The sequence below is a fragment of the Typopeltis vanoorti genome, chromosome 9 (assembly GCF_054136105.1).
Source record: "Typopeltis vanoorti isolate ZY-2024b chromosome 9, IOZ_Tvanoo_1.0, whole genome shotgun sequence".
NCBI classification, from domain to species: Eukaryota; Metazoa; Arthropoda; class Arachnida; order Uropygi; family Thelyphonidae; genus Typopeltis; species Typopeltis vanoorti.
Window position 1 is genome coordinate 71,745,462 of NC_143557.1, and position 27,713 is coordinate 71,773,174.

General features: G+C 35.3%; 1 protein-coding gene across 1 annotated transcript in view; it reads left to right on the forward strand.

Annotated features, from left to right (window-relative positions):
* The window catches only part of LOC150103145 (lysine--tRNA ligase-like), a 199,946-nt gene that overhangs the window by 112,341 nt on the left and 59,892 nt on the right, over window positions 1-27,713 (forward strand). Inside the window, exon 10 of the mRNA XM_090398349.1 lies at window positions 8,782-8,867. Within this exon, the coding sequence (XP_090254475.1) occupies window positions 8,782-8,867 (86 nt within the window). The remainder of the gene's footprint in view (window positions 1-8,781; window positions 8,868-27,713) is intronic.

A 27,713-nucleotide genomic window follows, 5' to 3' on the forward strand; every position in this document is an offset into this window, starting at 1 on the left:
TAAGGATATCTTTTTTCTCCAATTTTCATGTCACCTTTATCATCTCTAGTTTCTTTTACAGCACTCTTTCCTCCATTTCTGAGATTTTTCAACAACATCTAGAATATCTTGCCGCCTTCTTGATATTTATTTTGTATGTTCTTACCGAAGTCTTCCCATGACTTTTGTTTTACACAGTGTTTAGCTATCTTACATTTGTCTCTTTATTATCTAAGAGCACAAGCTGACTTATTTGTGAGGAACTTTTGATATGCTTTCTTCTTTTTCTTCATTGTCTCTTTGACTTCCTGTATCCACCATGGGGTTCTGATTTTTCTATCCTTGCAGACAACCTCACCATATGCCTCTTTGGCCGAATCAGTCATGTTTTCTTCAGGATTTGCCACTGAATCTCCAAGGTTTGGTTCCTGTTCTCGAAGTCTTTCTTTTTTTTTTTTTTTCTTTTTTAATAATATTTATGTATTTTAGTCTACAGTTCACATCTGAGAGCTGCTCAACTTTTATTCACTTTAAAACTTTCTTAGAAGTTCTTCTTTTCAATATGAAATTCAATTTTATCCTACTCAAGACTAAATGATGATCACTTCCAATTTCAAATCCTCTGTACACTAGAGTGTACAGTGAGGAAACATCACTATCAACAATAACATGGTCAATATGACTTTTACAGCATGACAGAAATCTTTGCACTTTTATTTTATAAAAGTAGATAATAGCAGTTGCCATTTATTTACATTAATTATTTCTATTTCAAAATTATACATTTGAAAATAGTTAAACAGATTAGGAAAAAAACTATGTAATAATTTGAAATCTTCATTAGGATTATTAAAGAGACAGAGAAATCAGCGGCAGAAAATCAAATAGTAACTTGTATAAAAGATGAATGAAAACTTCATGTGGTAGATATTTGTACACATATCAGTCTAAAATGAAGAAGTATATAGAATAATAACTAAATTATCCAGTAAGATGTTGTATTAAAAGAGAATAAATAGCCAATAACCTGCTTATTTTTTATAATTTTTTAAGGTTTTATATTCTGGCTACCACTGGTATAATTACATTTGTACATAACTACATTATCTATGTTTTAGTCTCATGATGAAAAAACAAAACAAAACAATTTTCTTTACTAGTTGTTTCACTTTAGTAGGAGACTAAAATGTAGATCTTGAGAATTCATTAGCCCTGCCTAATCTTTCTGTGTGTGTTGGGGGGGGGGGACTCGCTGCCATTTCAGAGATTTCAGTAATCAGTTTGACTGTTATTGGGCATTAAGAAAGGAAAATAAAACAGTGCATATTAGGTATAATTAAAGCATGGCATAGTGAAAGGTTTCAAACGAATACGAAAGTAAGTGACATAATTGAAAGTTTGAGGGCAGTCTCGGTGAAATGAAAAGCAGCATCTAGAGTTATATAAGATAAACTGAAGCTCAAAGTAAAAATTTATAAAAACTAGCCCTTTTATATGATGCAATTACTTTGGATCCATAAGGAAAATGGTGGTCTTTTCAGGAAAACAGAAAAGAAGATAGCACTGTAGAAAAGAGTGCTCAACATAAAATTAAATGAAGGAAAATTATAGTCTGAAATGAAGCAGTATTATGAATTGGATCAAGCAATTTTGGAATAGGTGAAACAGGGGGTATTCAAACCTTTTTTTAGGCATTTCAATTAATAATAACCCCCTCTGAGCAGGTTCCTTTGCACATAATGTTATAGAGAAGAGCATTATAGTCTGAAATGAAGGAGTATTATGAACTGGATCAAGAAATTTTGGAATAGGTGAAACAGAGATATTCAAACCTTTTTTAGGCATTTCAATTAATAGTAAAAGACCCCCTTTGAGCAGGTTCCTTTGCACATAATGTTATAGAGAAGAGCAACTTAAATGTCACTGCAGTTGCTGTTCTTGAGATAACTGTGATAGAATGCATGATTTACAGTGCATAACTAGCTAAATATTGGAAATCTAAAATACTGACAGAACTGATATACAGACACTCCAGTCTAAGTCTGTCGAGCTTCACTGTAGCTTGTTGATCTGCTGCATCCAAATATCTTCTGGCTATTCTTTGATGTTGGTAGGCCAATTAGCAACTGAATGTATCCCAGAGCCAGTTAGACCATTAGACCATCAAGATGGAGGAAGCTGTTTAAAAATGAATCAACATTCTGAGGGGTTGTAATCTACCTTTCAGAGGAAAGGTCGAACGTGTGTTATTGTAATGCAGATTAGGCCTTAGGTGAATTTATCACCTGTTATTATTCAACTACATTGCTTATTGGAGGGTTGAAGTGACCAAAAACCATGTTTGGATTTACTCCAGAGCAAAGTTCTAGTTTATTTTTTCTCCATTTCTTCCAGCATCCAGTATGGGTAATGTCTCCAAGTTACACTGGATATCATGAAGTAGTCCAATGTTTATTTTTGAGGGCACAGCTTTAACTGCTATATAGTATACTGGATTGAACTTGTTGATTCTTTAGGAAGTTTCCGTGTTGGCTAGCAAATAATGTTACTATGACTTATTTTGACAGGTATGTATTGCCTGTGGAAGGCATAAGTTAGTTGTATGTTTGGGGGCAGGGGACATTTCCAAAAACATAATTTGTAAAGAATTTGGGAGTGAAATTCTCAGATGTATGTGGCATAATAAAGTATCTATTCTTACATATTCCATGTCCTTCTGTCTTTCTTTAAACAGTGACCATAAAAAGTAATGCAAATAAAAAGAGATTACATACAGAAAAAAGGGAAAGTTTTTTTGTATGTAATTGAGGTAAAGTTTCTTCACAAGTAAATGCAGCCTTAGTTTCAACCTCACTGACTTCAATTTCCATCTGCAGTTTGGCAAACCTACTTTTCCTAACAAAACTCATTTTTCTGGTCTATACTCCCTCATATAAAAAAATCATCAAGCCATACCTGGAAACCATTCACAGTTTCTGCACTCACCACATTTCAGGCAATGCATTCCACTCACCAATCACTCTCCATGCAAAGAACCTGCTTCTCACTCCCCTCCTTTACACAGCTTCCATGGACGGCCTTTGATTCTACCCTTGCCTCCCTCTACTCTATGAAATATCTTCTCTACATTAACTCTTTGTTTGGCAATTGGGAAGTTACAACAGAAAAAAAAATTTTTTTTTAATAATTAGATACAACATGAACCAGTTGGTAAGAACTATCAAGGATTTAGGCCTAGCGTGGCCTGTTCCAGCCTTAGAAGTCATCGTTGAATCGTTTAAGAAGATGTCCTGGTTTTCTTTTTCCTAATGGCTTCTACTTTAAGGCTTGTTTTGGTAATCTTTCTGTTTTCATTCTTTGAACATGTTCCATCCATTTATGTTTATATTTTTAAATTTTTTCTATTACTGGTTTTTGTTTAATTCTTTCATAATTTCTTCATTTCTTTTGTGATCAAATAGGGTATACTTTGCAGTTTTTCTCATAAACTTTAAGAAAACTTTGGTAAGAAAAGTGACTTAAAAATTAATTTATTATATTTTTTAGTAATTATGAATTTTGCAATGTTGCTCTGAAGCAACACTGCCCAGCTGCAAAGGGCATACACAGGAATGCTACTGTGGTACTCAGTCATACTGACTACACAGGTAAGCTTAATGCTTTACTATTAGATCGGGCCATTTACCTCCCCATTGAATACAATCCCACCAACTCACAAATTAGAAAACTCCATTGGCTCCTTAAGAAGGTCACTGCTTAGCCTGTGGAGATTACTAACAAACTAAAACTATATAACTCTAGACCCTCTCCTGTATATATGGGCTCCCAAAAATACATAAAGAAAATGTGCCATTACGTCCCATGATGGATGGCATCGATTCCCCTACATACAAACTAGCTAAATATTTAGCCAAAGTGCTCACACTATACTGGCAACACACCATCACACATAAAAAACTCAGCCCACTTCAAAGCCAATGTAGAAAACCTTACACTCCAACATAATAACATAATGGTCAGTTTTGACGTCTCTTCCTCCTTATTCACAAATGTCCCCCCTTCAAAGAAATCTTAGAGCTAATCCAAGCGAAATTTCCTCCCGATATCTCAGCCCTATTTCAGTTCACAATGAACTCGGGCTATTTTGTTTGGCAGGAAAAATTCTACAAATAGATAGAAGGGACAGCCATGGGTTCACCACTTTTCCCCGCCCTTGGCCAACTTCTTTATGGAGACTTTTGAAGAGAAAGCCTTAAACTCTGCACCACAAAAACCTACCATATGGCTTCGCTACGTTGATGATGTGTTTGCTATTTGGCCACATGGCTCGGATACACTCCTTTCCTTCTTAACACACTTAAACAACCAACACCCTAGAATCAAGTTCTCCCTGGAAAAAGAGGAAAACAATAGTCTCCCCTTCCTAGACACACTACTCACCTGCCAACCTGATGGAACCTTGGTTTTCTCAGTGTATAGAAAACCCACTTATACAGGCAGATACATTCACTAACAATCCCCCCCCCCCCCCCTTCACAACAATATGGAGTTATTAAGATGTTATTCAACAGGGATAAACTATTCTGTTCAAATGACAAAGCCCCCACTGAAGTAAATCACATCCTTAACACTTACTGAGCCAATGGCTACCCCCCCCCCCCCCAAAGAAATCCAAAAAATACCCCCTTCCCCCTTCACAAAAAAGATTACTCTAAATCCATCACCATTCTCTACATTGGAGGTGTCTCGGAAAAAAATCAACAAAATCCTAAACATGACTTGACCTCTTGTTACAGACCATATAGAAAATTGGCATCCCTTATCCGCTCCACTAAAGGCCAACCACTTCCCCTAGACCTACTTGGTGTATACCAGGTCCCTTGCAGCTGTAAATTGTCCTATTTTGGCCAAACAGGCAGGACAGCAAATATCAGAATCTCAGAACACAAGGACTACATCCGATTTCACAAGTACAGTCACTCCGGGCTTGCAGACCATGCTCTGGATACTCGCCACAGAATAAAGTGGAAGAAAGCCACAGTAATACACCGCAGCAAGTTCAAATATGAAAGACTATTCATGGAATCAGCCTCAGCACTTAGGAACATGTCAAACCTCAACAAATTTGGATGCATGAGACTGTCTCAAATTTGGGAAATATACATCAGGAGAACTTCAGCCCAAAGGCCAAGAACACCTAATATAGCCTGTTAGGGGGCACCATCAGGACTTTAGGAAAACGGTAGCTTCCCCGCTTTGTTTCTCATTTGCTGTTGTGTAGTACTTGCGTGCACGTGTCTTTATCTACGTTCCCATGAAGATGGCAGCGTGACATTGCCGAAATATTGGAAAGTATATATTAAAGTTTGATTTAATTTTATTCTAGTATACGTTGTCAATTCCTTAAGTATTTAATAATCATGTTTAATCAACGTATAAGCCTTTCTACAAGAATCATTTGCCTTAGCAAATGATTCTTGCAACATACATATTCTTATGGATGTGTATTATAGGAAGGGCCACTACCCAGACTGGTTTTGACCTTTATTGAGTTCTCATCAGTGGGAGCCAGACCCAGAAGTGATACCAAAGTTGAAGTAATGCAGAAGTCATATTTCCACATACAAGTAGTCAAAAGGTGTCACACCTTATTACTAAAATACTCTGGATTAGAGACAGTTGTTGAAAGTTTTTTCACTTGGTTTTGAAGATGTCAAAAAATTATATTCTTGGTTTCATTCTTTATCCAAGTAAATATAAACAAAGTATGCTCTTGAAGTAACTTCATGACTAGGCTACTAAGTGTTGGTATCAACAGATGTTGATTTACAGAATACAGATTTGTTTGATCAGTAATAAGCTGTATTACATCTAAATCAAAAAGTCTTTTGAAATATTGCTATGGTGTTAAGTCCTCATATTCTGCAGGCATTTCTGGTGTCACATTACACTTGATAAAATCAAGGTCTTTCTTTAGCCATCCAAATGTGTGTGTGGTTTCATCTTCTAGACCTACCATTTGTCTGGCCAGTACATTCATTGTTGGTAGATGTGGATGGCATAAGACTGTCTTCAAGTTCCTGTACAATTCCAGCATTTGATTCATCAGAATCACTGTCTTGTTGTTGTTGTTAGGCACAGTTACTGAAATACTCCTCTCTGAAAAGTTGATGTTGGTATATCGTCTGGATCATTATCACTATCAATCTCTGAATAATCTCCCTCCAAAATATTTGGATTTGGTGGTGGCAAGGCAGTTGCTCAGCATTTTCTTTTTCCATAAAAAAAGAAACAGCATTAAAAGGTAACATGCCTTTGTTCTTTGCTTATAACTGCAGTAGTAGGCAATCTCCCAGACAGTAACTGTAATTGCAATGTTAAATGGAAGCAACATGAGCAGAAAACATAATTTTGCCACTCATCTCCCTCTCATAGCAAAAAATGCAACACTTGAAAAATGATACTGAGCTGTTTATAAATCAAGAAAACACAATAACACTAACTCTGATGCACTTGCTACATTGCAAAAGAAAAAATGGTGATGTTTCTCTTCTGTTTTCTGCTCCTCATCATTATGAACAGAGTGGCACCATCTGTTGGCAAAAACATAAATCAAAAAATGTCTCACTGTGCATCCATGAAGATGAATGTTGCCTGGAAGCAACAATGACAACAATTGGGTGGAAACCTTTATTGGCATGGGAATGGAACAACTGTAAAGTCGTGTTACCTGAGAGCAACACTGTCAAATAAAGGGTTAATCTGGTAACAGCCTCTCACCAACTTATGTGTCTCAATCATATCCTCCCTCTCAATGCAAGTTGCATTTTTCAATCTCTCTCTTCATATCTGACATTCCATAGACCTGATACTAATTTAATAAACCTTCTCTGGACCTTCTCCAGTACATCCTCCTGAAAAGCAGATGACCAAATCTATGTACAGTAGTCCATATGTGGCTTGATGAAAGCCAATGGGATGTTCTTACAATTTTAGCAATGTGACCTCTAAACTTAAAGTCTCTGTCCACCATTACTCTCAGATTTCTCATCTTACCCCCCCCCCCCCACTTCCTTCAAAATTTCTCCATTAATTGAATATTCTGTATCCCAATCTTGTCTAATTTTGCCTTTCACAAAGTGAAAGGTAAAATTTTCTTAAAATTTTACCAAATTTCAAGACCTTGCACTTTGCAACATTAAATTGATAGCTCTAATCATTTGCCCACTCACATAGTCTACTGAGATCCTCCTACAAGGCCACAAAATTTGCTCTACTTCTCATAGCCCTTCCCAACTTTGCATCATCGGCAAACAGCTGCACATCTCTATTTAAATCAGTCCCAGTGTCATTAACATGCAAGTTAAACAATAATGTTCCCAAAACAGATCCCTCTAGCACTCCACTAGCGACCTTCCTGTTTTGGGATACCACTCCTCCATATACAATGTAGTGATACCTGTACAAAAGCCAATCAACTATCCAATTTACTAGTTTGTTATCTAATCCCATCTGTTTCATTTAACTACTAGCTTGTCATGTGGCAGTCTATCAAAGGCCTTTGAAAAATCTAAGTACCCCACTGTATATGTATCTCTTTTATCAAGTGAATTTGTCACCTGTTTTTATAATATGTAAGCAGATTGCTGGAACATGATCCCCCCCCCCCCAACAGATCCATGCTGACCATCATAAAGAATACTGCTATTATGAACACACTTCTGAATCCTAGTTCTCACCAACTTCTCTAATACCTTCACACAGATTGGCCTGTAATTTGTAGTTAGTCTTATTCCCCCCCTTTCACTTTGTGAAGTGGAACAATTTTACCCACCTTTCATTCCTTTGACCCTCACCCTTATTTTTTAATTTTTTATGGGTCAGTATATAACCTAATCTTGACCCATCCTCTCACTAACTACCTCTCCAGTGTCTAACCTCTGTCCTTCCTTCCTCAGTTTACACAAACACTACTGCTATGACTGTAAAATCAGTTAAAAAATGAGCCCTTCTGTTAGAAACATCTACTGAAAGAAAGTATCTCTTGGTTTATGAAAAAGGCAAAATTATTTGTGAGTTAGAACATGGTGAGAAAAATGTTGAAGTGTGTAAAAAGTTTTCTTTCTCCTCTTCAAGAGTATCTACATTGTGGAAGAATAAAGATGATTGGCACTGGAAAACAACGTAACCGAAAGAAAAAAATTTAGAATGGGTCAGCTTACAAATGTTGATGAAGCATTGCATGAATGACTCACTACAGAAAGAAGAGCTGGATTTTCAATAGATGGTCCTAGAATAGATAGGTCTTGAAGGCTCAAGAGGAAAAATTTGCTAAACAACTTGGATGCGACGATTTTGTATGTAACAGTTGGATCAATTTAAAAATATGACATAACATCATGTTGGTTTCTAAAAATACTAATTGAAATTGTGTTTATTGTTAATTAGTATTGTTTTTAATTATGGAGAAATCAACTGTGTTATTAAATGTATTGTAGTTTATACAAGCATATTCATACAAATAATATCTAGGTATGTAATTATATTATTTTTTTCTCTCTAATACTTCTTTTTGAATCTAATTTTTAGTGAATTATTATGAATTACAAAAAAATAGGATGTAGATTTAATTCATCACTGATATAGTGAGTAATATAACAAAGAAATTTTGTCGGTCCCATGGTGCTTGTTAACCAAGTTCGACTGTATATGTGTGTGTATATATATACATACACATATACAGTCGAAATTCATACATTTATACATATATGTATGAATTTTGTTTTTCTTCTTTTTTTTCAGAGTCAAATAAATTTTTGTCAGACCTTTGCATTAAACATGGTGTCGAGTGTCCTCCTCCACGCACAACTGCACGACTAATAGATAAGGTAAGGAAATGACATTTATATTTTTTCTACAGAAATAAAAATTGGTTTTTGTAATATATTTTTTCTATCATATATATTCTCCAGAAATTGAAACTATTTCTATGAAAAATATATGATTGTATGTAATTTTGTATGTTACTCTGTTACTTGATATCGACTGAAAGAATTCAGTAAGTTATTACATCAGGTATTTTGAAATTTCATTTAACATAAGAACTGAGGGTACAGGAATCAATCCAAATATCAGGCTCTGTTTATATAATCCTTCATTCTAATGACAATGAAGGAAACAAAAAAACTTTTACACTAGATTCATTTTAACGCTACTTCTTGTTTTCAGTAGAACTACACTTAGTTGCAATGTAATGATGCTTTGCTGTCTAGATGGTGATTAATCCTTTTAGCTCAACAAAGAGAATAAGTTAGGAAAGCATAGTAACTTTTGACTACTTCAGCCTTGAGCTATGTTGTTAAACAGTAAAATAATTCAAAATAAAGCTAGTGTCATTGACATCTGTAAAAAAAAATGTTAAAAATGTAAATAAGTGCTTATCCTTATTAATTTCTTCATTCACTTGAGAAACAATTGGTTAAGCTGTCAATAAAATTATGCTCTTCAGGTTTTTTGGCCCTTGATACTACTAACCTTACCTTTATCTTGATTAATAAAACCAACTATGATAAAATTACAAATTTTTTGCTACATTGAATTTCACAATGATTTCTGATTAGGTGATAAATATTTGCTGTAAAATTACAAATACTTTGTGGATCATCACAAAATTTTCAGTAATTCATTCATTTATAGATATATTTATAGCAATCAGTTTGCAGTTACTGTAATAGACTGATTCTAGTTTCTAGAATCTGTCGATTTAATCTTTTCTGCACTGTGAAGTGAAGCCACCGCCAGCTTAATCTATACTTTCTTAGATTATTGTACTTATTTACTTTACAGTAGGGTCAAAAAAAAAGTTGCAAGAAAAAAACAAACTTAAAAGGCCAGCTGGTCAAGTAATTGTTTTGGCACCGATGTTAATAATAGCCAAACCAGCAAGTGGATAAAATTGTCTTCTAATATCATATATTATGTCCTTATATGTTGGATTCACAGGAATCAAACTCACTTCTTTTCTTTTCATCTAAAGAACATTATTGCAACTGGTTGATGTATTATTATTACGTGACACCTCCAGGGAGTCCAAAGACTCATCGAGAGAGGACACATACTCTAATCTCTCTTTCTCCACCACTCAATCCACCAACTACAACTAACTGCAACTACACCAACACTATCTACTGCCTGCCACCACCACTAATATTTCCACAGGCAATCACAAACACCCATGCCCATGGCAGGATTTGAACCCACAGCCATTTGGCTGGAGAACAGAACCTCTTGGCCAACCAGGCTGGCAATATATAATCATTTAAGTATTAAATTTCTTTCTTATATTAATACAATATTTTTAGTACAATATTTTTATAAAACAGAATAAAATATATTCTGTTTTAAATTTACACATAAGTATTATAAATAAAATAGTAAAATGAATATAAATAAAAAACAATTAATAAATGAGATAAAATAGCCATCTAAAACCTGAAATGTTGAAAGGCAGCTGTAATAACTATTTGACCAGAAGTGATCGAATATTATATTATCATCATCATCAAATTCCTGCCATGTACCCTCAAGAGGTGTACAGGATATGATAGTACTTCATGAAAAATTTACCTCATTACTAACGTTCTATCTACAATTTTCCTCCAAATCAGTCTGTTACTTGTCAAGATCCCAGCATTATCAGATCTTATATTTCTATCATTTAAGGCACTTTGTACTATATCAATCCACCTATATCTTGGTCTTCCTCTGGGTCGTTTTCCTGCCAGCCTGGCAGAGAACACTTGTTTTGCTAATCTTTACTCGCCCATTCTATTTAAATGACCATACCACCTGAGATTAGCTCTGCTAACGCATTCCTGGATGCTGACAATGTCAAGTTCTTTCCTAATATCCTCATTTTTAATATGATATTGCCATTGATGCCATCTGTTCACGCCTCGAATCTTTCTCAGGACTCTCATATCTGCGGTCTCTAGTCTTTGGTCAAGTGTTTTACTTCTGACACAGCTCTCAGATCCATAAGTTAAAACTGGTTTGAACACTGTCTTGTATACAGCTAATTTAGTGTTCCGACTGATTTCTCTCTTATTCCATATGAATTTATTCAGTTGCCTTCCTACAATACCAGTTTTTGTTGATTCTATTGTCTATTTCCATATTTAATTTACCATCTTCACTAAAAATTGTGCCTAAGTTAGCTGAAATGTTTCACTTGTTCCACAGGTTCCCCATTCAAAACACAGTTGACATTTTCAACAATTCTACCTATTTTCATTGTCTTTGTCTTTTTATTGCTGACCTTCGTACCATATCTATTACAACAGTTATTCAATTTAGTCAGGGAATCTTGCAAACTTGTAACGGATTTATTTAGAAGTATAATATCGTCCGCATAAAGCAAAGAGCTGACGTTAACATCTCCAATTCTGATATCATGTTTAATACCACTTCTCTTCATAATATGATCCATATAGATAATGAATAACAGAAGGGATAATGTACATCCTTGTCTCACACCAGATTTAACATTATACCAACTTTCTGTACTTCCTTCAATTCTAATTGCTGACTTGCAACTCAAATAAAGACTAAGTATTGCTTGATATAATGCCCCACTGACACCATATAACTGTAGCGTATTGAATAGCTTCCTCTCTTGGCACCTTGTCATATGCCTTTCCAAAATAAACAAAACTTAAATACAGATCTCTGTTATATTCCCACGCTTTCTTACTATTTGTCGTAAAGTGAAGATCTGATCCTGACAGCCTCTATTTAGCCTGAATCCAGCTTGTTCTTCACCAAGCTTTTCTTCCACAATTCTTTTCAACCGTTTCTCAAGTATACTGGCATAAATCTTGCCCAGAACACTCAGTAGGGAAATTCCTCTGTATTATTTTATTTCCCTTTTTATATATGGGTACTATTAGAGCTCTACTGCAATCATCAGGAATTCGTCCCTCTGTCCAGGCCTTCTGAACTATGCAGTGCAGCCCCTGTACGACTTTTATACCACCATACTTCAGCATTTCTGATCGAATATCATCTACTCCTGTTGTCTTTCCACATTTCAAGCCTTTGATGGCATTTTCTACTTCAAGTATGGATATGTATTCCTGACTGTATGCCTGTTGAGTGTTTTTTATCACTTTGCTATCACGGCTTGTTTCATTTAGCAATTTTTCGAAGTAATTACTCCATATGTCAAGGATATCTTTTTCTGCCATTTTCATGTCACTTTCATCATCTCTAACTCCTTTTACAGCATTCTTTCCTCCATTTTTAAGCTTTTTCAACAACCTCCAGAATATCTTACCACCTTGATATTTATTTTCTAGGTTCTTGCCAAAGTCCTCCCATGACTTTTCTTTAGCTAGTTTTTCACAGTATTTAGCTTTCTTACATTTGTCTCTGTATTCTCTAAGAGCACAAGCTGACTTATTTGCCAGGAACTTTTGATATGCTTTCTTCTTTTCCTTCACTGCCTCTTCAACTTCCTGTGTCCACCAGGGAGTTCTGATTTTTCTATCCTTGCAGACAACCTCACCACATGCCTCTCTCCAATGTTTGGTTCTTGTTCTCAAACTCTCATTTTTTCTTCAATAATCTTTGTGTATTTTAGTCTACAGTTCACATCTGAGAGCTGATCAACTTTTATTCGCTTTAAAACTTTCTTACATGTCATTCTTTTCAATATGAAATTCAATTTTATCCTGCGCAAGACTAAATAGTGATCACTTCCAATTTCAAATCCTCTGTACACTCTGGTGTCCTGCACCAAGGAGAAAACATCACTATTAACAATAACATAGTCAATGAGACTTTTCTTATTCCTTCCCTCTTCTCTCCATGTGAATTTGTACACATTTTTATGTTGGAACATGGTGTTAGTAATAACCAATCCATGTCCTGAGCAGAAATCCAACAGATATTTGCCATTATTATTAGTTTTGCTCTTTTCTCCAAATTTTCCCAAAACATTTTTGTATGTCTGACAGTCACTTCCTACTCTGCTATTTAGATCCCCAACAAGGACCAACTTTTCCTTTTTCATTGTGTCAGTAGCTTTCTCTCAAGCCTCAAAAAATTCCTCCACTTCTACCTTAGTAGAGTCTTCTATGAGACCATAGGCACAAATAAGTCTCATTGTCTGTTTCCCCATTCTGATATTTGCCCAAATCACTCTATTTGGCACTGCCTGCCAGAGCCCTGTATTTTGTGTTGAATACTATGGCTACTCCTTCTTTTCCTTGATTGTCATTGCCTGAATATAACATTTTGTTTTTATTGCTCAGAAAGATCTCACCAGTTTTTGTCTTTTTTATTTCAGTCACCCCTATTATGTCGATCTGGTACTTATCTAATTCTTCAGCTAGCTCCATTTCTTTGACATTCAGGCTTCTTATGTTGATAGTACCAATCTTTATCTCTGGTGATGTTGAGTTGGGAGATATGCTTTCAGATTTGTTCCAGTAGCTGACTTTTCGCTGTTCGCCCTGGTTCCCTGGTGAAAACAACGGGGGCCTTGTTTAACCGGGCGACCCCCTAGCCGGAATGAAATTTTGTCATGTTGCACCATCATTTTGTATATTGGTTTAAGCCAATAAGAATACAGTTTGGTTCCTGTATTCTTATTGACTCTCTGCTCCCCCCCCCGGCCATAGCTAATTTCTTCATTGAAACATTTGAAGAGAAAGCTGTAATCTCTGTTCCATATAAACCCCCTGTTTCACTACACTTTGCTGATGATGTGTTCTCCATTTGGCCATATGGTCTGGATATCCTCAACAAAGTTTTTAACACGGCTAAACAATATCTCAGGATCCAGTTAACATTAGAAAAAGAAAATGATAACCGTCCTCCCTTCCTAGACACTTTAATTACACACCAGCCTGATGGATCCCCTGGCATTTTCTATTTAAGAAAACCCACACACATTAGTAGATACATTCACAAACATTCGCACCACCATCCCTCCCAATAGTATGGAATTATTAAAACTTTATATAATAGGGCTAAATTAATTAGTTCAGATAACAGTGCCCTCTCCACTGAACTTGACCATCTTCACAAAATCTTCATAGCCAATGGCTATCATATCCAAAAAATATTAAAGCCTCAAACTCACACATCTTAACCCCCCCCCCCCTCACCAGAACAGAGACTACACCAGAGCTATCACTATTTCATATATCCAAGGCACATCAACCACTTTAGCCACCCTTATCCACTCTGCCACAGTCTCTAGACCTATCAGGTGTTTACAAGGTACCTTGTAATTGTAAACTATCCTACTGTGGCCAAACAGGCAGGACAGTCAACATCAGAATTGCTGTACATAAGGCCTATATCCGTTTCCATCACTACAGCTACTCAGCATTTGCTAACCAGGCTTTGGACATCTGCCATAGAATATGCTGGAAGAAATCCACTCTTCTCCATTGTAGCAGATATAAATACAAAAGACTTTTCTTTGAATCTGCTTCTGCCTTAAGAAGCTACCCTAACCTCAACAAATTTGATTGCATGAAACTGTCCGAAATTTTGTAAGTTCTCATCCTCTGCATTTCAGCCAACAACCAAGGATGTTCAGTTTAGCCCACTAAGGGAAACTATTCAGGACTTCAGGCCTACTCTTCTCCCTCTTTCCAGAACAGTGACTACACCAAAGCTATCGCTGTTCCATGTATCCAGGGTTGACATGTTTCATCTTCATTACTTAGTGAAATGCCTACGTGCATGTTGCTCCCTTATGATGGCAGTTTGACTTTGCCAAAATATTGGAAGTATTAATTAAATTTATTTTAGTTAACATATTAGTCTGTGTCATAATTTCTTTAAAAAATATACCTGTTATTAACAGAGTTATCCAGGCCTCACTCATCTTGTGCTATTTACAGAGACTCATGGCCTCACTTAACGAGTGAGGCCACGCATTGCTCACAATAGTTGTCATACCTTTTTAAACTCATTTGCACTGGATGCAATCACTGCTTTAAAAGACAAACTGTTGAGACAAAAATCTAGCTCTCATGCCTTTCTTAGCTACACACAACTCAATTGTCATGGCTTCCCACCTTCCATATAATTAAAAATTTCATCAACCGGTATCCTATAACACCTTTTGAAATTTGTTGGTCTCTGTCATGTTACCCCTACACTTTCTCTGCTTACCACTGTCCACTTACTCTCAATCTGTCTTCTAATCTGCATTCCACACTCCTGAAATATCTTCAAAACTCTTTCTTGCATTCACTCTGCAGCTTCCTCATTCCCCCTCGCAACCCTGTGCATAGTCCATGTTGCTGTCATATCAAGGCCTAAAGAGGCAAACTGATCTCCTTATTCTTATGTGTCAATGTTTATTTCAGCATTGCAGTTATGCAATGCTGAAATAGGTTGCAAATACAAAAAGTTGTATTTGCAACCTTTGGACTTTAGCTTCTTACTCACCATAACTCAGATCCCTAGCCTTATCAGACTCTCCAAACATAATCTGACCAGTATAATATACCATTGGAAATCACATCACACCAAAGTGTATAACTTACATATTTACTAACAATTATTATTAATGTTCCGGGCAACTCCAAGGAGTCGACAGACTCATCGAGGGAGGCCCTAACATCATGTCAAGAGCAACTATTCGACATTGACACAGTATCTATCATACCTTGCCTTGAACTCATTCACGGTCGTAGCACCCACAACAGGCTCTGGAAGCTTATTCCACTCATTCACCACTCTCCAAGTAAAAAACATAGCTCTAACACCCTTGTCAACCACGCTCTTGCCCAGCTTCCATGCATGGCCCCTAGTCCTCCCACAACCAGTCATATTTTCAAAAATATCTTCTGGATCTATCTTGTAGAAACCCTTAAGTAATTTGAATGTCTCAATCATATCACCCCCCCCCCCTCCTTCGCCTATCGTCCAATCTCTGCAACCCACAAATCTTCAACCTATTCTCATAAGGTTCATTCCACAGACCTTCTATCATCTTGGTCACTTGTCTCTGGATCCTCTCCACTTCCTCCCCATCACGAAGAAACCCTGGTGCCCATAACTGGGCACAGTAATCCAGATGGGGTCTTATCAAGGCTCGATACAGAGGAACAACAACTTGTTCGTCTCTTCATGTTAAAGTATTTTTCAGAAGCCAGGTGATTTGATGAGCTGATTTAGTCACTTTTGCAATGTGCCCCCTAAACTTCAACTCCCTATCCACCAACACTCCCAAATCCCTAGCCTCATCAATCTCCTGGAGTACGGTTCCACCAATGTGATATACTGCTGCTATTCTTTTCACCCCAAAGTGCATAACCTTACACTTTGCCACATTAAACTGACATCCATTTTTCCTAGTCCAGTCCTCCAAACTATTCAAATCATCCTGTAATATTTTGACATCCTGTGCACTCACAATTGCTCTACCCAACTTTGCATCATCAGCAAACAAGTGAACACTTCCTCTCAAATCCTTTCCTATATCATTGATGAACAAATTGAAAAACTGTGGTCCAAGAACATAGCCCTGCGGCACACCACTAGTCACAACCCGTCTTTTAGACTCCACTCCTACATAATCCGGTCTCTGGTATCTCTCCTTCAACCACCCTCCTATCCATCTCACCAACCCTATATCCATCCCCATCTGCTCCAGTTTACTGATTAGGGTTCCATTTGGTATCCTGTCAAAGGCCTTAGCAAGGTCTAGTAGTATCACTGTAAACCCATTACCCCTATCCAGTTCAGCCGTCACTGTGTTATAGAACGTGAGCAAGTTACTGAGGCATGATCTACCCTTCACAAAACCATGTTGTCCCCCATACAATATCTCATTTTCATCTATCCAATCCTGTATTCTTTTCTTGACTAATTTCTCTAAGACCTTGACAATGATTCCTGATATGCTAATCGGTCGGTAATTTACAACAGCAGTCTTGGAACCACCTTTATGCAGTGGAACTATTTTCCCCTCCTTCCACCCGCTCGGGACTAACCCAGACCCGAGACTCAAATTAAACAAAATGGTCAAGGGTACTGACAATTCTTTAGCTGCTTCTCGTAATACACGAGCTGGTATACCATCCAATCCCACAGATGTATTGACATTGAGGTTATGCAATAGACTACTCACCTCCACTTCATTCACCACAATTCCCGTATAATCTACTGGTTTATTCGTTTCTGCAATGTCACCACCTGGATGATATATTCTTGCAAAGTGCTCACTCAGTAACTCAACTATATCAACTGATTCAGTTACCTCCCTACCATCGGCATTCTTTAAAATCATTCTGCCATGTACATTTTTCCTTTTACTTGCTACATATCTAAAAAACTGTTTAGGATTCTCTTTAGCCTGCATGGCCAGTGTTCTTTCGTAATGCTTTTTTGCTTTTCTTACCACACTCGTTACCTTTCTGGCCTGCGCTTTATACCGTTCATGTGGCTGCCGGTCACCTTTCTCCTTAAATTCCCTCCATAGTTGTTTCTTTTTTTGCAGCTCAAGCTTAATGGTGTTATTCATCCATTTAACCCCTACTTGATTTATTATTCGGACTCTAGGTATACAGTCAGCCATTGCTTCATGCAAGCACTTCTTAACTGCCTCCCATGCACTATCAACTTCTAGTCCTTGCAGTTGTACATGCCATGGCACTGAACCAATCAAACTCCTAAGCTTGTCATACTTTCCAGCCCGATAATTCCACATGTACCCTGTCTTAATTGAAAATTCCACACCTTTAGAAACCTCCCAAGTCAAGACCCTATGATCACTCTCACCAATTGGTGGCAGTGTGGTCATATTTGTTACAGCCAAATCCTCAGATGTAATTACTAGGTCAAGCACTCTCTGACCCCTAGTATTTTCCATTACATGCTGTCGCAGATAGTTATCCTTTAATAACCGCATAAAATCCAATTCCTTCTTCCCGTGTGTCCTCTCCTCACTCCAATCAATGCGACCATAGTTGAAAGCTCCCATAATAATTACCCTCCTTCCACTCATTTCTTCTATTTGCTTGTGCATACTGTCACCACCATCTTTTCCATCACCTGGTCTATAGCAGCACCCAATTGTATATTTAGTTCTGCTAGCCACAATCTCACACCAAATGTCCTCAAATGTACTCTTTTCTCTATCCTGCAATTCAACTTCTATTCTCCTAGGCTGTAGCTCATCAGCTATCATCAACAATACTCCTCCCCCCCATTTTATTCTCCTGATCATTCCTGAACACACTATACCCATCACATTCAATCCCACTAGCTATATCATCTACAGTCAGCCATGATTCACTAATACCAATAACCTGTGGTCTGGAAGTACCAACCATGTCCAAAAACTCTTCCTTCTTGTTCCTAATACTCCTAGCATTAGTGTACATGAATTTAAGACCCCCATTAGCCCCAACCCTACCTTGATGCCTTATGTTAACTATCCCACTCTGATTCGTTGTCCTTATTCGCTTGGGCATATTATATTCGTTCATACATTCAACTGCCTCCCTAAGGACTGTATATCTACCCCCCCCTTAATAAATCTAGTTTCCCTGAATTTGCACATCCACTACATTCAGCAACACTTTCTCAAGTCTCCTTACACCGTAACCATTTAAATGCAAGCCATCCATCTTATATAGATCCTTTCGCTCATCGAACTCACTCCACACATCCACAAATTCCACACCACTCGTCATACATAACCCACGCATAAAGTCATTCGCAATTATGGCCCTCCTTTTAAACATTTCACTGTCATACCGTGGCAAAAGACTAATCATTCTAACTCTCTCACTCTTTTCTTTTGCTACCTCAAACAATTCATTCAAGTCTTCTATCATTTCCATTTTATCTCCTTTCAAATCATTTGTACCTGCCACAACAATCATTTCTTTGAATTGGTAACTATTATCATTTTTCATGCAGTTCCAGTTTATCCTTCTCTCTGTGTTCAGGGGTGCAAACACACCCCAGGCTAATAAAAACATAAATAAAAAGTTGCCGAATGGAAAATTTCCAGTTTTCTTAGGAATGCTATCTGTGATATGCTTCACACAGAATTTGAAAAAATTTTTTATTGAAATAGGTGAATTTGAATGTAGTAGTAGTAAGGCTTCAAAGGCACCCGAGTGCTTAACCGTGTACAGGAGTGCACATGCACCCCAATATTCTCCATACAAAAACTGGTTTTTGTAAGCAGCTGCATTAGTATTTTTCCATAGTTTATTTTGTATTTACATTCCTGTTGCCTGAAATATATATTTTTTTGCTTTGCTACTATATTCACTTTGGAACTATGTATGATTCTTGTATGAGCATGTATATTTTTCTTCATTTTTTAGTTATTCTTTGTTCAACTTACTGGTGTACACTGTAGCGTAATTTCATTATCTCTAAACTGATTTGATGCAGTTTCAGTTTAGTCTTTGCTTAGGTTTCAAAAAAGTAAGATATGTTTTTTATTGAATTAGTCGTAAGTGTTGTAAATTCTAGTGTTTTTTTAATTGTAAAGATGATGCTAATTATTATAATAACATATGTTCAGAGTGTGATTTTATTTATTTTCTTTCATTTTTAGCTTATAATTTTACGGTTTTCATATTTGATATTGTCTTGTGAATTACGAACTATTATCTGCTGTGTTTATTGTTGTTTTTCTTCATTACTGCTTATTTTACTACTATTTATTGCTACTATGTTTCTAAGTTTGTTTTGCGATATGTTTTTTTTTGTTGTAGTTTTTATAGAATATTTTTTTTCTGTGGATATTTTAGATAATTATGACAGGAAGAAAAGATGTCGTACCAGTTTCGAGTTGAGATATCTTTTAGAGGAAGTGTTGTCAGTTGCTTTATCAAATATGTCAAGCGATGAGGATGATTCAGATGTGGAATTAGAAAACGATATTTTTCTAATTTCAAAAGCTGAGAAATCGATAGATTTCTCAGCTTTTGACGATGTTGCTGAAGAATATATACTACAATTAGATGAAGAACTAAGAGAAGAAGAAGCAAATGCGGAATCTATGGCTACTGTGGATGCTTCAGCTGCTGGTTCTTCTGTTGAGAATATCCCGGAAAATGTTGTTGTGTATCCGAATGGAAATTCCAAAATGAACAGAAGATGGACAATTTTCCTCCTGATGTACATAAATAATAATTTAGTTTAATCCTGACTTTCAGGTATTTCGAGAAAGAGAAGGAATTGCCGGAGCAATACTAACACAAAATCTATGCTCTGCAACGGACTGTTTCAAACAAATTCCTGAAACAGTGATTATAAATGTGATTGTGTGTGTGAAACTAATAGAAAAGCCAGAAATCATTACGATGTATCCAGAAATCCACAGCAGTACAAACGACCTCGTATTTGGTATGACACTGATGAAATTGATACTATTATTGACATTCTAATATATGTTGGAATGCAGAAGAATTGGGATGAACGGCTGGATGAGCTCTGGGAGAAAGACAGCTGTCGATTCTACAGAGCTGTTATGTCACTTGAAAGAATGCAGCAGCTTTTGTGATTTTTGCAATTTGACAATCATTGTACTAGAAAAGAGCGGTTGAAAGATAATAAATTGGCAGCCTTCAGAGACATTTGGAATATGTTTCTAGATTGTCTAAAATAATCTTATAAACCATTGGGAGATTTGACTATTGATGAGCAATTGGTACCAACTTGAGGTTGGTGCAATATCTGACAATATACTCCTTCAAAGACAGGAAAATATGGAATTAAAATTTTCTGGGTATGCGATTCAAAAAAAAATCGTTTCCACTGAAAGGGAAAATATACGTAGTAAGACAGCCCAACGAACCAGTAGCACTAACTACACTTTGTCCTTGGTGCATCTCTTGGCTCAGCCTTATATCAACAAAGGTAGAACCATTACAATGGACAATTACTTTACGAGTTGCACCCTGGCTGATCAGCTATTGACAAAAAAGACCACAATTCTTGGAACAATCAAGAACATTATAAACCAGATTTTCCAGCTGAATTCACCCTGAAAAGAGAAATAGCAAAAAGAGATGTAGATTCTACAAGGTTCTTTTCAACAGTTTTCTTATGCTGGTAAGCTGTCCCAAAAATATCTATGTTACACAACGATGCTGGTATTGATCAAGAAACATCGAGGCTGAATATAATCCTGGATTATAACGCTAGAAAAGGTGGTGTGAACACTCTAGATAAACTTGTGAAAACATATAAATGCAAGCGAAAGACTATATGCCGGCCAGTGATTTTTTTTTAATATGATTGATGTGGCAGAAGTTGCTGCCTTGAATTTACATAAACTATCAAACCCACAGTTGTATATGGAGAAAAAAATCTTCAGAACAGAAGGATTTTCTAAAGGATGTATCCCATCAGCTTGTTGATAATCTTGTAAAAAGGCAGTGTTATCAAATCTACAAGCATTAAAAACCAGCATGAAAATTGCAATGCAACAAATTGGTTACAATGTGCCTGCACTTTGGCTTCAGCCAACCACCAAACCCAGCACCAACAAGACAAGTAAGAGGTCACAACACAGTTGCTACCTGTGTCCTCTGTCTAGTGACATCAAGACCAGCTTGAGCTGCTACATTTGTCAAAAAACAGTGTGTAAAATGTTCATGCATTTATCCCAAAAATATTTGGGATAAATGCATGAACACCGAAATTCATGATGATGAATAAATTATTCACAGCAATTCTGACGCATCTTAAATTAATTTTTTTTATTTATACAAAACTTTTTAATTTTTATATTTTAAATAAAATTTTTTAATTTTTTTATACCTATCTTCTTAAAAATCAATAAAATTTCACAAATACTTATGCAGCTGAAGTTTTTTCTTTACATTTTGCACTGAAAATGCATGGGGTGTAATTACACCCCTGCAGTTTTTTTTGTTGCAAATATTTTAACAGTTAACGTTGAAATATGTGTACACAGACGGAAGGTTATTAAAGTCATTGTGTAAGTGGGTATATCAGTAGCATCCTGGATTACCCTACTTATCTTTGCATCTCAGTAAACAGTTGATCATCTCCTGTTGGGTCCTTTGCAATATGATTCCTGAGTGAATAATTCTAAGTTTAAGGATTGATCACGCGAAAACACTGTTGGTCACCTTAAATCTCGTAGGCCCACACTCCCATTACAATACTTTCTGATACTTGTCCATCAGCCACTCATGTTAGTAGTTTATATTCATGTCCTATATCTTCTAATTTGTGCAACAGCCTTTCACATGGTATCTTGCCAAATGCTTTAGCACAGTTCAACAGTATAATAGCATATTTGTTCCCTTTATCCAACTCAACCATAACATTATATTATAAAATATGAACATTTTGCTCAGACATGACCTGTGTTTAGTTAATCCATGCTGTTGTAAAAATAATCATATTAAAATTTCTGAATATTTTTACGTATTAATTATGCTTGTTAGTTTTGTTTTCATACACGCAGTGTCTGCACTTGTGATGTGCTCGTTATGAAAATGTTATATTAGAAGTAACATGTAAAGAAGTAAAAAAAATTTGATGTACTTACTAAACTGAATATTTGTGTTACTTATAAGAAAGTTTGTTGTGGTTTAAAAATGTTGAATTTTGTGTTTTGTGAAAGACTTTCTCTTAGCACTAATGGATACAGCGAGTCAGCCATTTTATTGCAGTGCATAGTTTCTAACTTTTGTGGAGTGCGCATGCTCCCGGAGAGGATTTGATGTGTGATTGACAGCTGACAAGGAAAGCATTGCGTATCCAAGTAACGGTTGTAAACAAGATAGCGTTCGGAAGTTTTTAGAACACTGGCCGGTAAATATTCAAATTAGAAGGAACTTGATTTTTTTGTGTGTGGCAGTCGGAAGAAATTTTATAGTGTATTCCGAAAAAAGGAATAGTGGAAATAATAGGTTTCAAGGAGGAATAAGTAATGAATAAAAGGAAATCTTGAAACTAAGTTTTTTTAAAGTGGAAAAAGTTAAGACTGTCATTTAGTATTGTGAATGAAAGAAGAACTTGTTGCTTACATTCTAAAGTGAATGTTTTTCTTAGAGAAAATATTGATAAGGAAAATCTATAAGTATTAAGGATGCCTGAAAGTGAATGTTTAGAAAATATAATAGATTTAGTTTAATCCTTTATCCCAGTGAGAGCAAACAAAGTTTGCGCCTGAAAATATCTTCAGGACTAAATATAGTGTTGTACTATCTTATCCAGTAAGTAGTGCAACACCAAGGCAACTCGTGGCAAAGGTGGAGCAAGCTACCAGGCACTTCTAACCCAGTATCTCCCATAATGCAAAACACATTTCCTATGTGGATATGTATACTGTTATGCATTAAAGGGATTGGCCATCTACCCAGACTAGTTTCGACCTTTATTGAGGTCTCTTCAGTGGGAGCCAGGCCCAGAGCTGGAGATGCCAGGCAGAAGCAGTAGCAAGTCATCTGTGCCTATGGGAGTTGCCAAAAGGTTTATCACCTTTTTTAAAAATTACTCTGGATTTAGAGAAAGATGTTGAAAATTTATTTATCACTAGGTTAGACTATAATAGATTTAGTTTAATCCTTTATCTGTTGCACTACTTACTGGATAAGATAGTACAACACTATATTTAGTCCTGAAGATATTTTCAGGCGCAAACTTTGTTTGCTCTCACTGGGATAAAGGATTAAACTAAATCTATTATAGTCTAACCTAGTGATAAATAAATTTTCAACGTTTAGAAAATATGTTGATTAAGAAGATTTATAGGTATTAAGGATGCCTGATCTGATGAGTTTGCTACTAAAGGGAAACAAAATTTAGTCAAGAAGACTTTTATGTGTGTTATATTGATTGATGAAAAGGATCCTGAAATTGAAGTACAGAGCCGTGTAACTTCTGAAAAAGAGCCTTAAGAAAGAGAAAAAAGACTATGAACATTTTTTGTGATTGTGAAAGAAAAAGTGTTTAGTCTTAAGAGTAAGTTTATATTTTTAAATAAGGCCTTGGATCCATATAATCTGTAGTTATAGTTATGTATTATTGCTAGAAGTGTATATATATTGTTTTAGTTTTATTAAATGTGTTTATTTTGTACTTGGTTTTGAGTCAATGATTAGTTGGATTCTGAAAGAGAGAGTTAAAGTCATTGCACCAATTGGAGTGAACTTTTGTGCAATACAATAACATATAGGGACACTCGGAGTCAAAATAAAAATAATTGTTAGTAAAAGAGATTTATATAATAAATCACCTCATAAGTATATAGTATAATTATTAACAAAGGCACAGCCGGTAGACTAAATAGTTAATATACTATATATATATAAAAAAAAGAGGGAATATAATATATAAAGATTATAAAAAATAACACTGTTATTTGCTAAGTATAGCTTGTCTGTCAACCCATTTCTGTATGTGAGTTTGTATCAACATCTCTAAAATCTTCATCACTACTCTGGAGATAAATTGGTAGCTAGACATGTCAGTTTATGCACCACTCTTGTACAATGAGACTGTCATAACTTCTTCTATGAAAAAATTGCCTCAAAGTAGCAATTAAAAATAACTTACTTTGAAGTATTCCTAATTTTTTTTTTTTTTTTTTTTGTTGTGTGCACCAAATAAAAATTTATAGCTATAAAGCAAAATTGGTCCTATTCTGTTGTTTTCATTGCTTTGCTAAGGCAGACTTTTGAAACTGAAGAAAACTGCAGTTTTTTTTTTGTTGCACATTTCTGCTTATTAAGATATAATTTTTAAGACCTCCCAAATGGTGTAAAATAAGCAAATTAGATGTCTCCAGCATTAATGTAAAAGTAGAATAAAATATTAAAAAATATACTTTTTTATTTTTATGCCAGTAATTTAGCTTTGCAGGCAACATAATTTAATATTGCTACGGTTTGCAAAGAACAGGTGCATAACAGTTTGAAGTACTTTTTTTAACCAGTTTTAATGTGATGTAATAAAAATAAAGTTGTCAACTTTGCAATGAACAAAAATCATCTTTGTGGTTAGCTGGGTTTTCATAGCTCATACTGTATTTTTTTTAACCCTGTAGTACATGAACTGCTCTGTTATATTTCAGATAGTCACTGATAACATAAACTGTTTCAGATTTTAAACAGTCATTTTCTTTTAAATATACTGTAAATGGATGCAGTGTTTCTTGTGCATTTACCAGTGAAATGGCTGTACTTCATCTTGCATCACAAAGGTGTAGTTTTCTGAAAAATTTCCTATGTACTCAGAAGTGATGAAATTTTATTACTTTAGTTATCAAAATTTTGCTCCCTCTTGAAAATGAAATGAAGTAAATTGTGAAACAAATTAAATTATGGATTAATTTTGTGTTTCTCCAATTAGACATTCAATACCTTTTGCACATGTACATAAATATTATATATTTTTTCTTTTTAAGCATTCATTCATTTATTTCTTACTTTTTCATTTCCCATTGTCACATAGTATACCACCCATGTTACTAAAAAATTGTTTTGATCGTTGGATGCACTAAATACACTGAGAAGTTGTAAAAAAAAAAAAAAATGCAGTTTTCTTCATTTTCAAAATGGCTGTCTAGATATAGGTGAAAACGAACACAGTGGGAGCACTTATTCATTATAGCTACCTATAAAGAGCATCTCATAAAACTTAAATTTTTTTTCTTTTTTGGCTTTAAAATCAATTGTTTTTATTTTTTTTGCAAACATTTTTTTTTTTTTATCATAGAAGAAATACTTTAATCAAGGTGATTTGGGAAATACTTATTCCACTACATGTATAAATAAAATACAAAAAAATCAGAGCAGATTCAACCTAGGACCTGCCAGGTGGAGGAGGCAGATGAGCATTCAGAATGTCTAAAGTTTTTTTTTTTCTAAAATGGTGGTTGCCATTTTCTTAAAAAAAAAAAAAAAATTTACTTTTTTAAACAAATAAAAAAAAAATACACAAAATGAAAAATGTGACAATCTGGAAATAGCTGCCATTAAAATCCTTCACAATTGTGAAATTTATCTGGATCTGTTAAAATGGCTGCCATAATTGACATGATGCCAGGAAGAATCTGAAAAAAAAAAAATCTTCCATCTGAATTATAGGGTGACAGAATAACTCTTTCATCAAAATCAAAAATGATGTAGTTTTTCATTTAATGATTTTGCATGGAATATCTCACTCTTCTTCTTTCTCACTTCTTCTAGCAGTCCTTTTATGTCTCGCTTATATTGTATTTATGACTGTTTAAATCATTTGTTCCTATGAGCTACATTCTCTTTTCTGTTTCTTGATTGCATTTGTCACATCCTTAATTTTTATTCTGAAAAGCTTGAAGTAGTGACTAGTACTTGAAGCTGAGTAGTCATCAAGTACAAATTTAATGAGTGAATCACCATACCATGTTACTTTTTTCTTACATTCTACTTCACTTTGTTGACACCTTGCTAACTTCCATGTTCTCCCCTCTCTTATTTCTTGCTTATTTTAACTGATCCTATCGAAGTTTTTCCATGAGGTAGAAAAAGCTGTTAATAACTTAAAAACTCGAAATGTGGAAATAATTGGTAGATTTTTATATAGAGAATATTCATAGATATTATCTTAATATTAATCCTACCTTAGAGATGATCTCTGTTTCTAACAATTATTTTTTTAATTCCGAGTGTACCTATATATTATCATATGCACAAGGGTTCACTCCAATTAGTGCAATGATCTTAACTCTTTCTTTCAGAATCCAAATAATCACTGACTCAAGATTAAAATACAAAATAAACACATTTAATAAAACAAAAACAATATATATACACTTCAAACAACTTTACATAACTAACTACAAATTTAATTGGATCCAAGGCCTTTTTAAAATAAACTTACACTTAAGACTAAACACTTTGTTTTCAAAATGACAAAATGTTCATAGCCAGTTTCTCTCTCTCTCTCTGTCAAGGCCCTTTTCCGAAGATATATGACTCTTATTCTTCATTTTCACAGGATCCTTTTTCATCACTTATGTAACACACATTAATTCTTCCGAACTTAATTCTGTCTCTTTTCTTCAGTAGAAATAATAGTCAGATCCGGTGTCCTTAATACAGATGAAACTTCCTAATCAGAGTTTTCTTGAATATTCCTTTAGAACGTAAATAGCAAATTCTTCTTTTATTCACTAAATGCTTATTGACAGTCTTAACTCTTCCAATTAAAAAAAAAATTACAGTTCTACGATTCCCTTTTCGGAATCTACTATAAATCTTCCAGTTAGCATTTCCTCCAATATTCCTTTTAAAATGCATATAGCAATATTTTCTTTTATTTATCTACATACTTATTCCACATTAAAACTTAATAGTTCCACGATTCCTTTTTCGGAATATACTATTAATTTTCTTCCGACTGTCACATAAAAAACTTAAGTTCCTCCGAACCTAAATATCTGCCTGCCTGTGTTCTAAATTCCTTCCCGAACGCTCTCTTCTTTATACCTGTTGCTCAGATACCGAACGCTTTCCTTGTCAGCTGTCAGTCACACATCAAACTTCTCGGCGAGCATGTGCACTCCTTCAAAATGGCAAGCGAGAAACTAGGTGTAGTGGCTGACATGTTGTCTCCGTTAGCGACAAGAGAATGTCTTCATAAAACACAACTTTTGATAATTTTAAATTAAATTACAATAAAATTCTTGTAAGTAATACAAATATTGAATCTAGTAA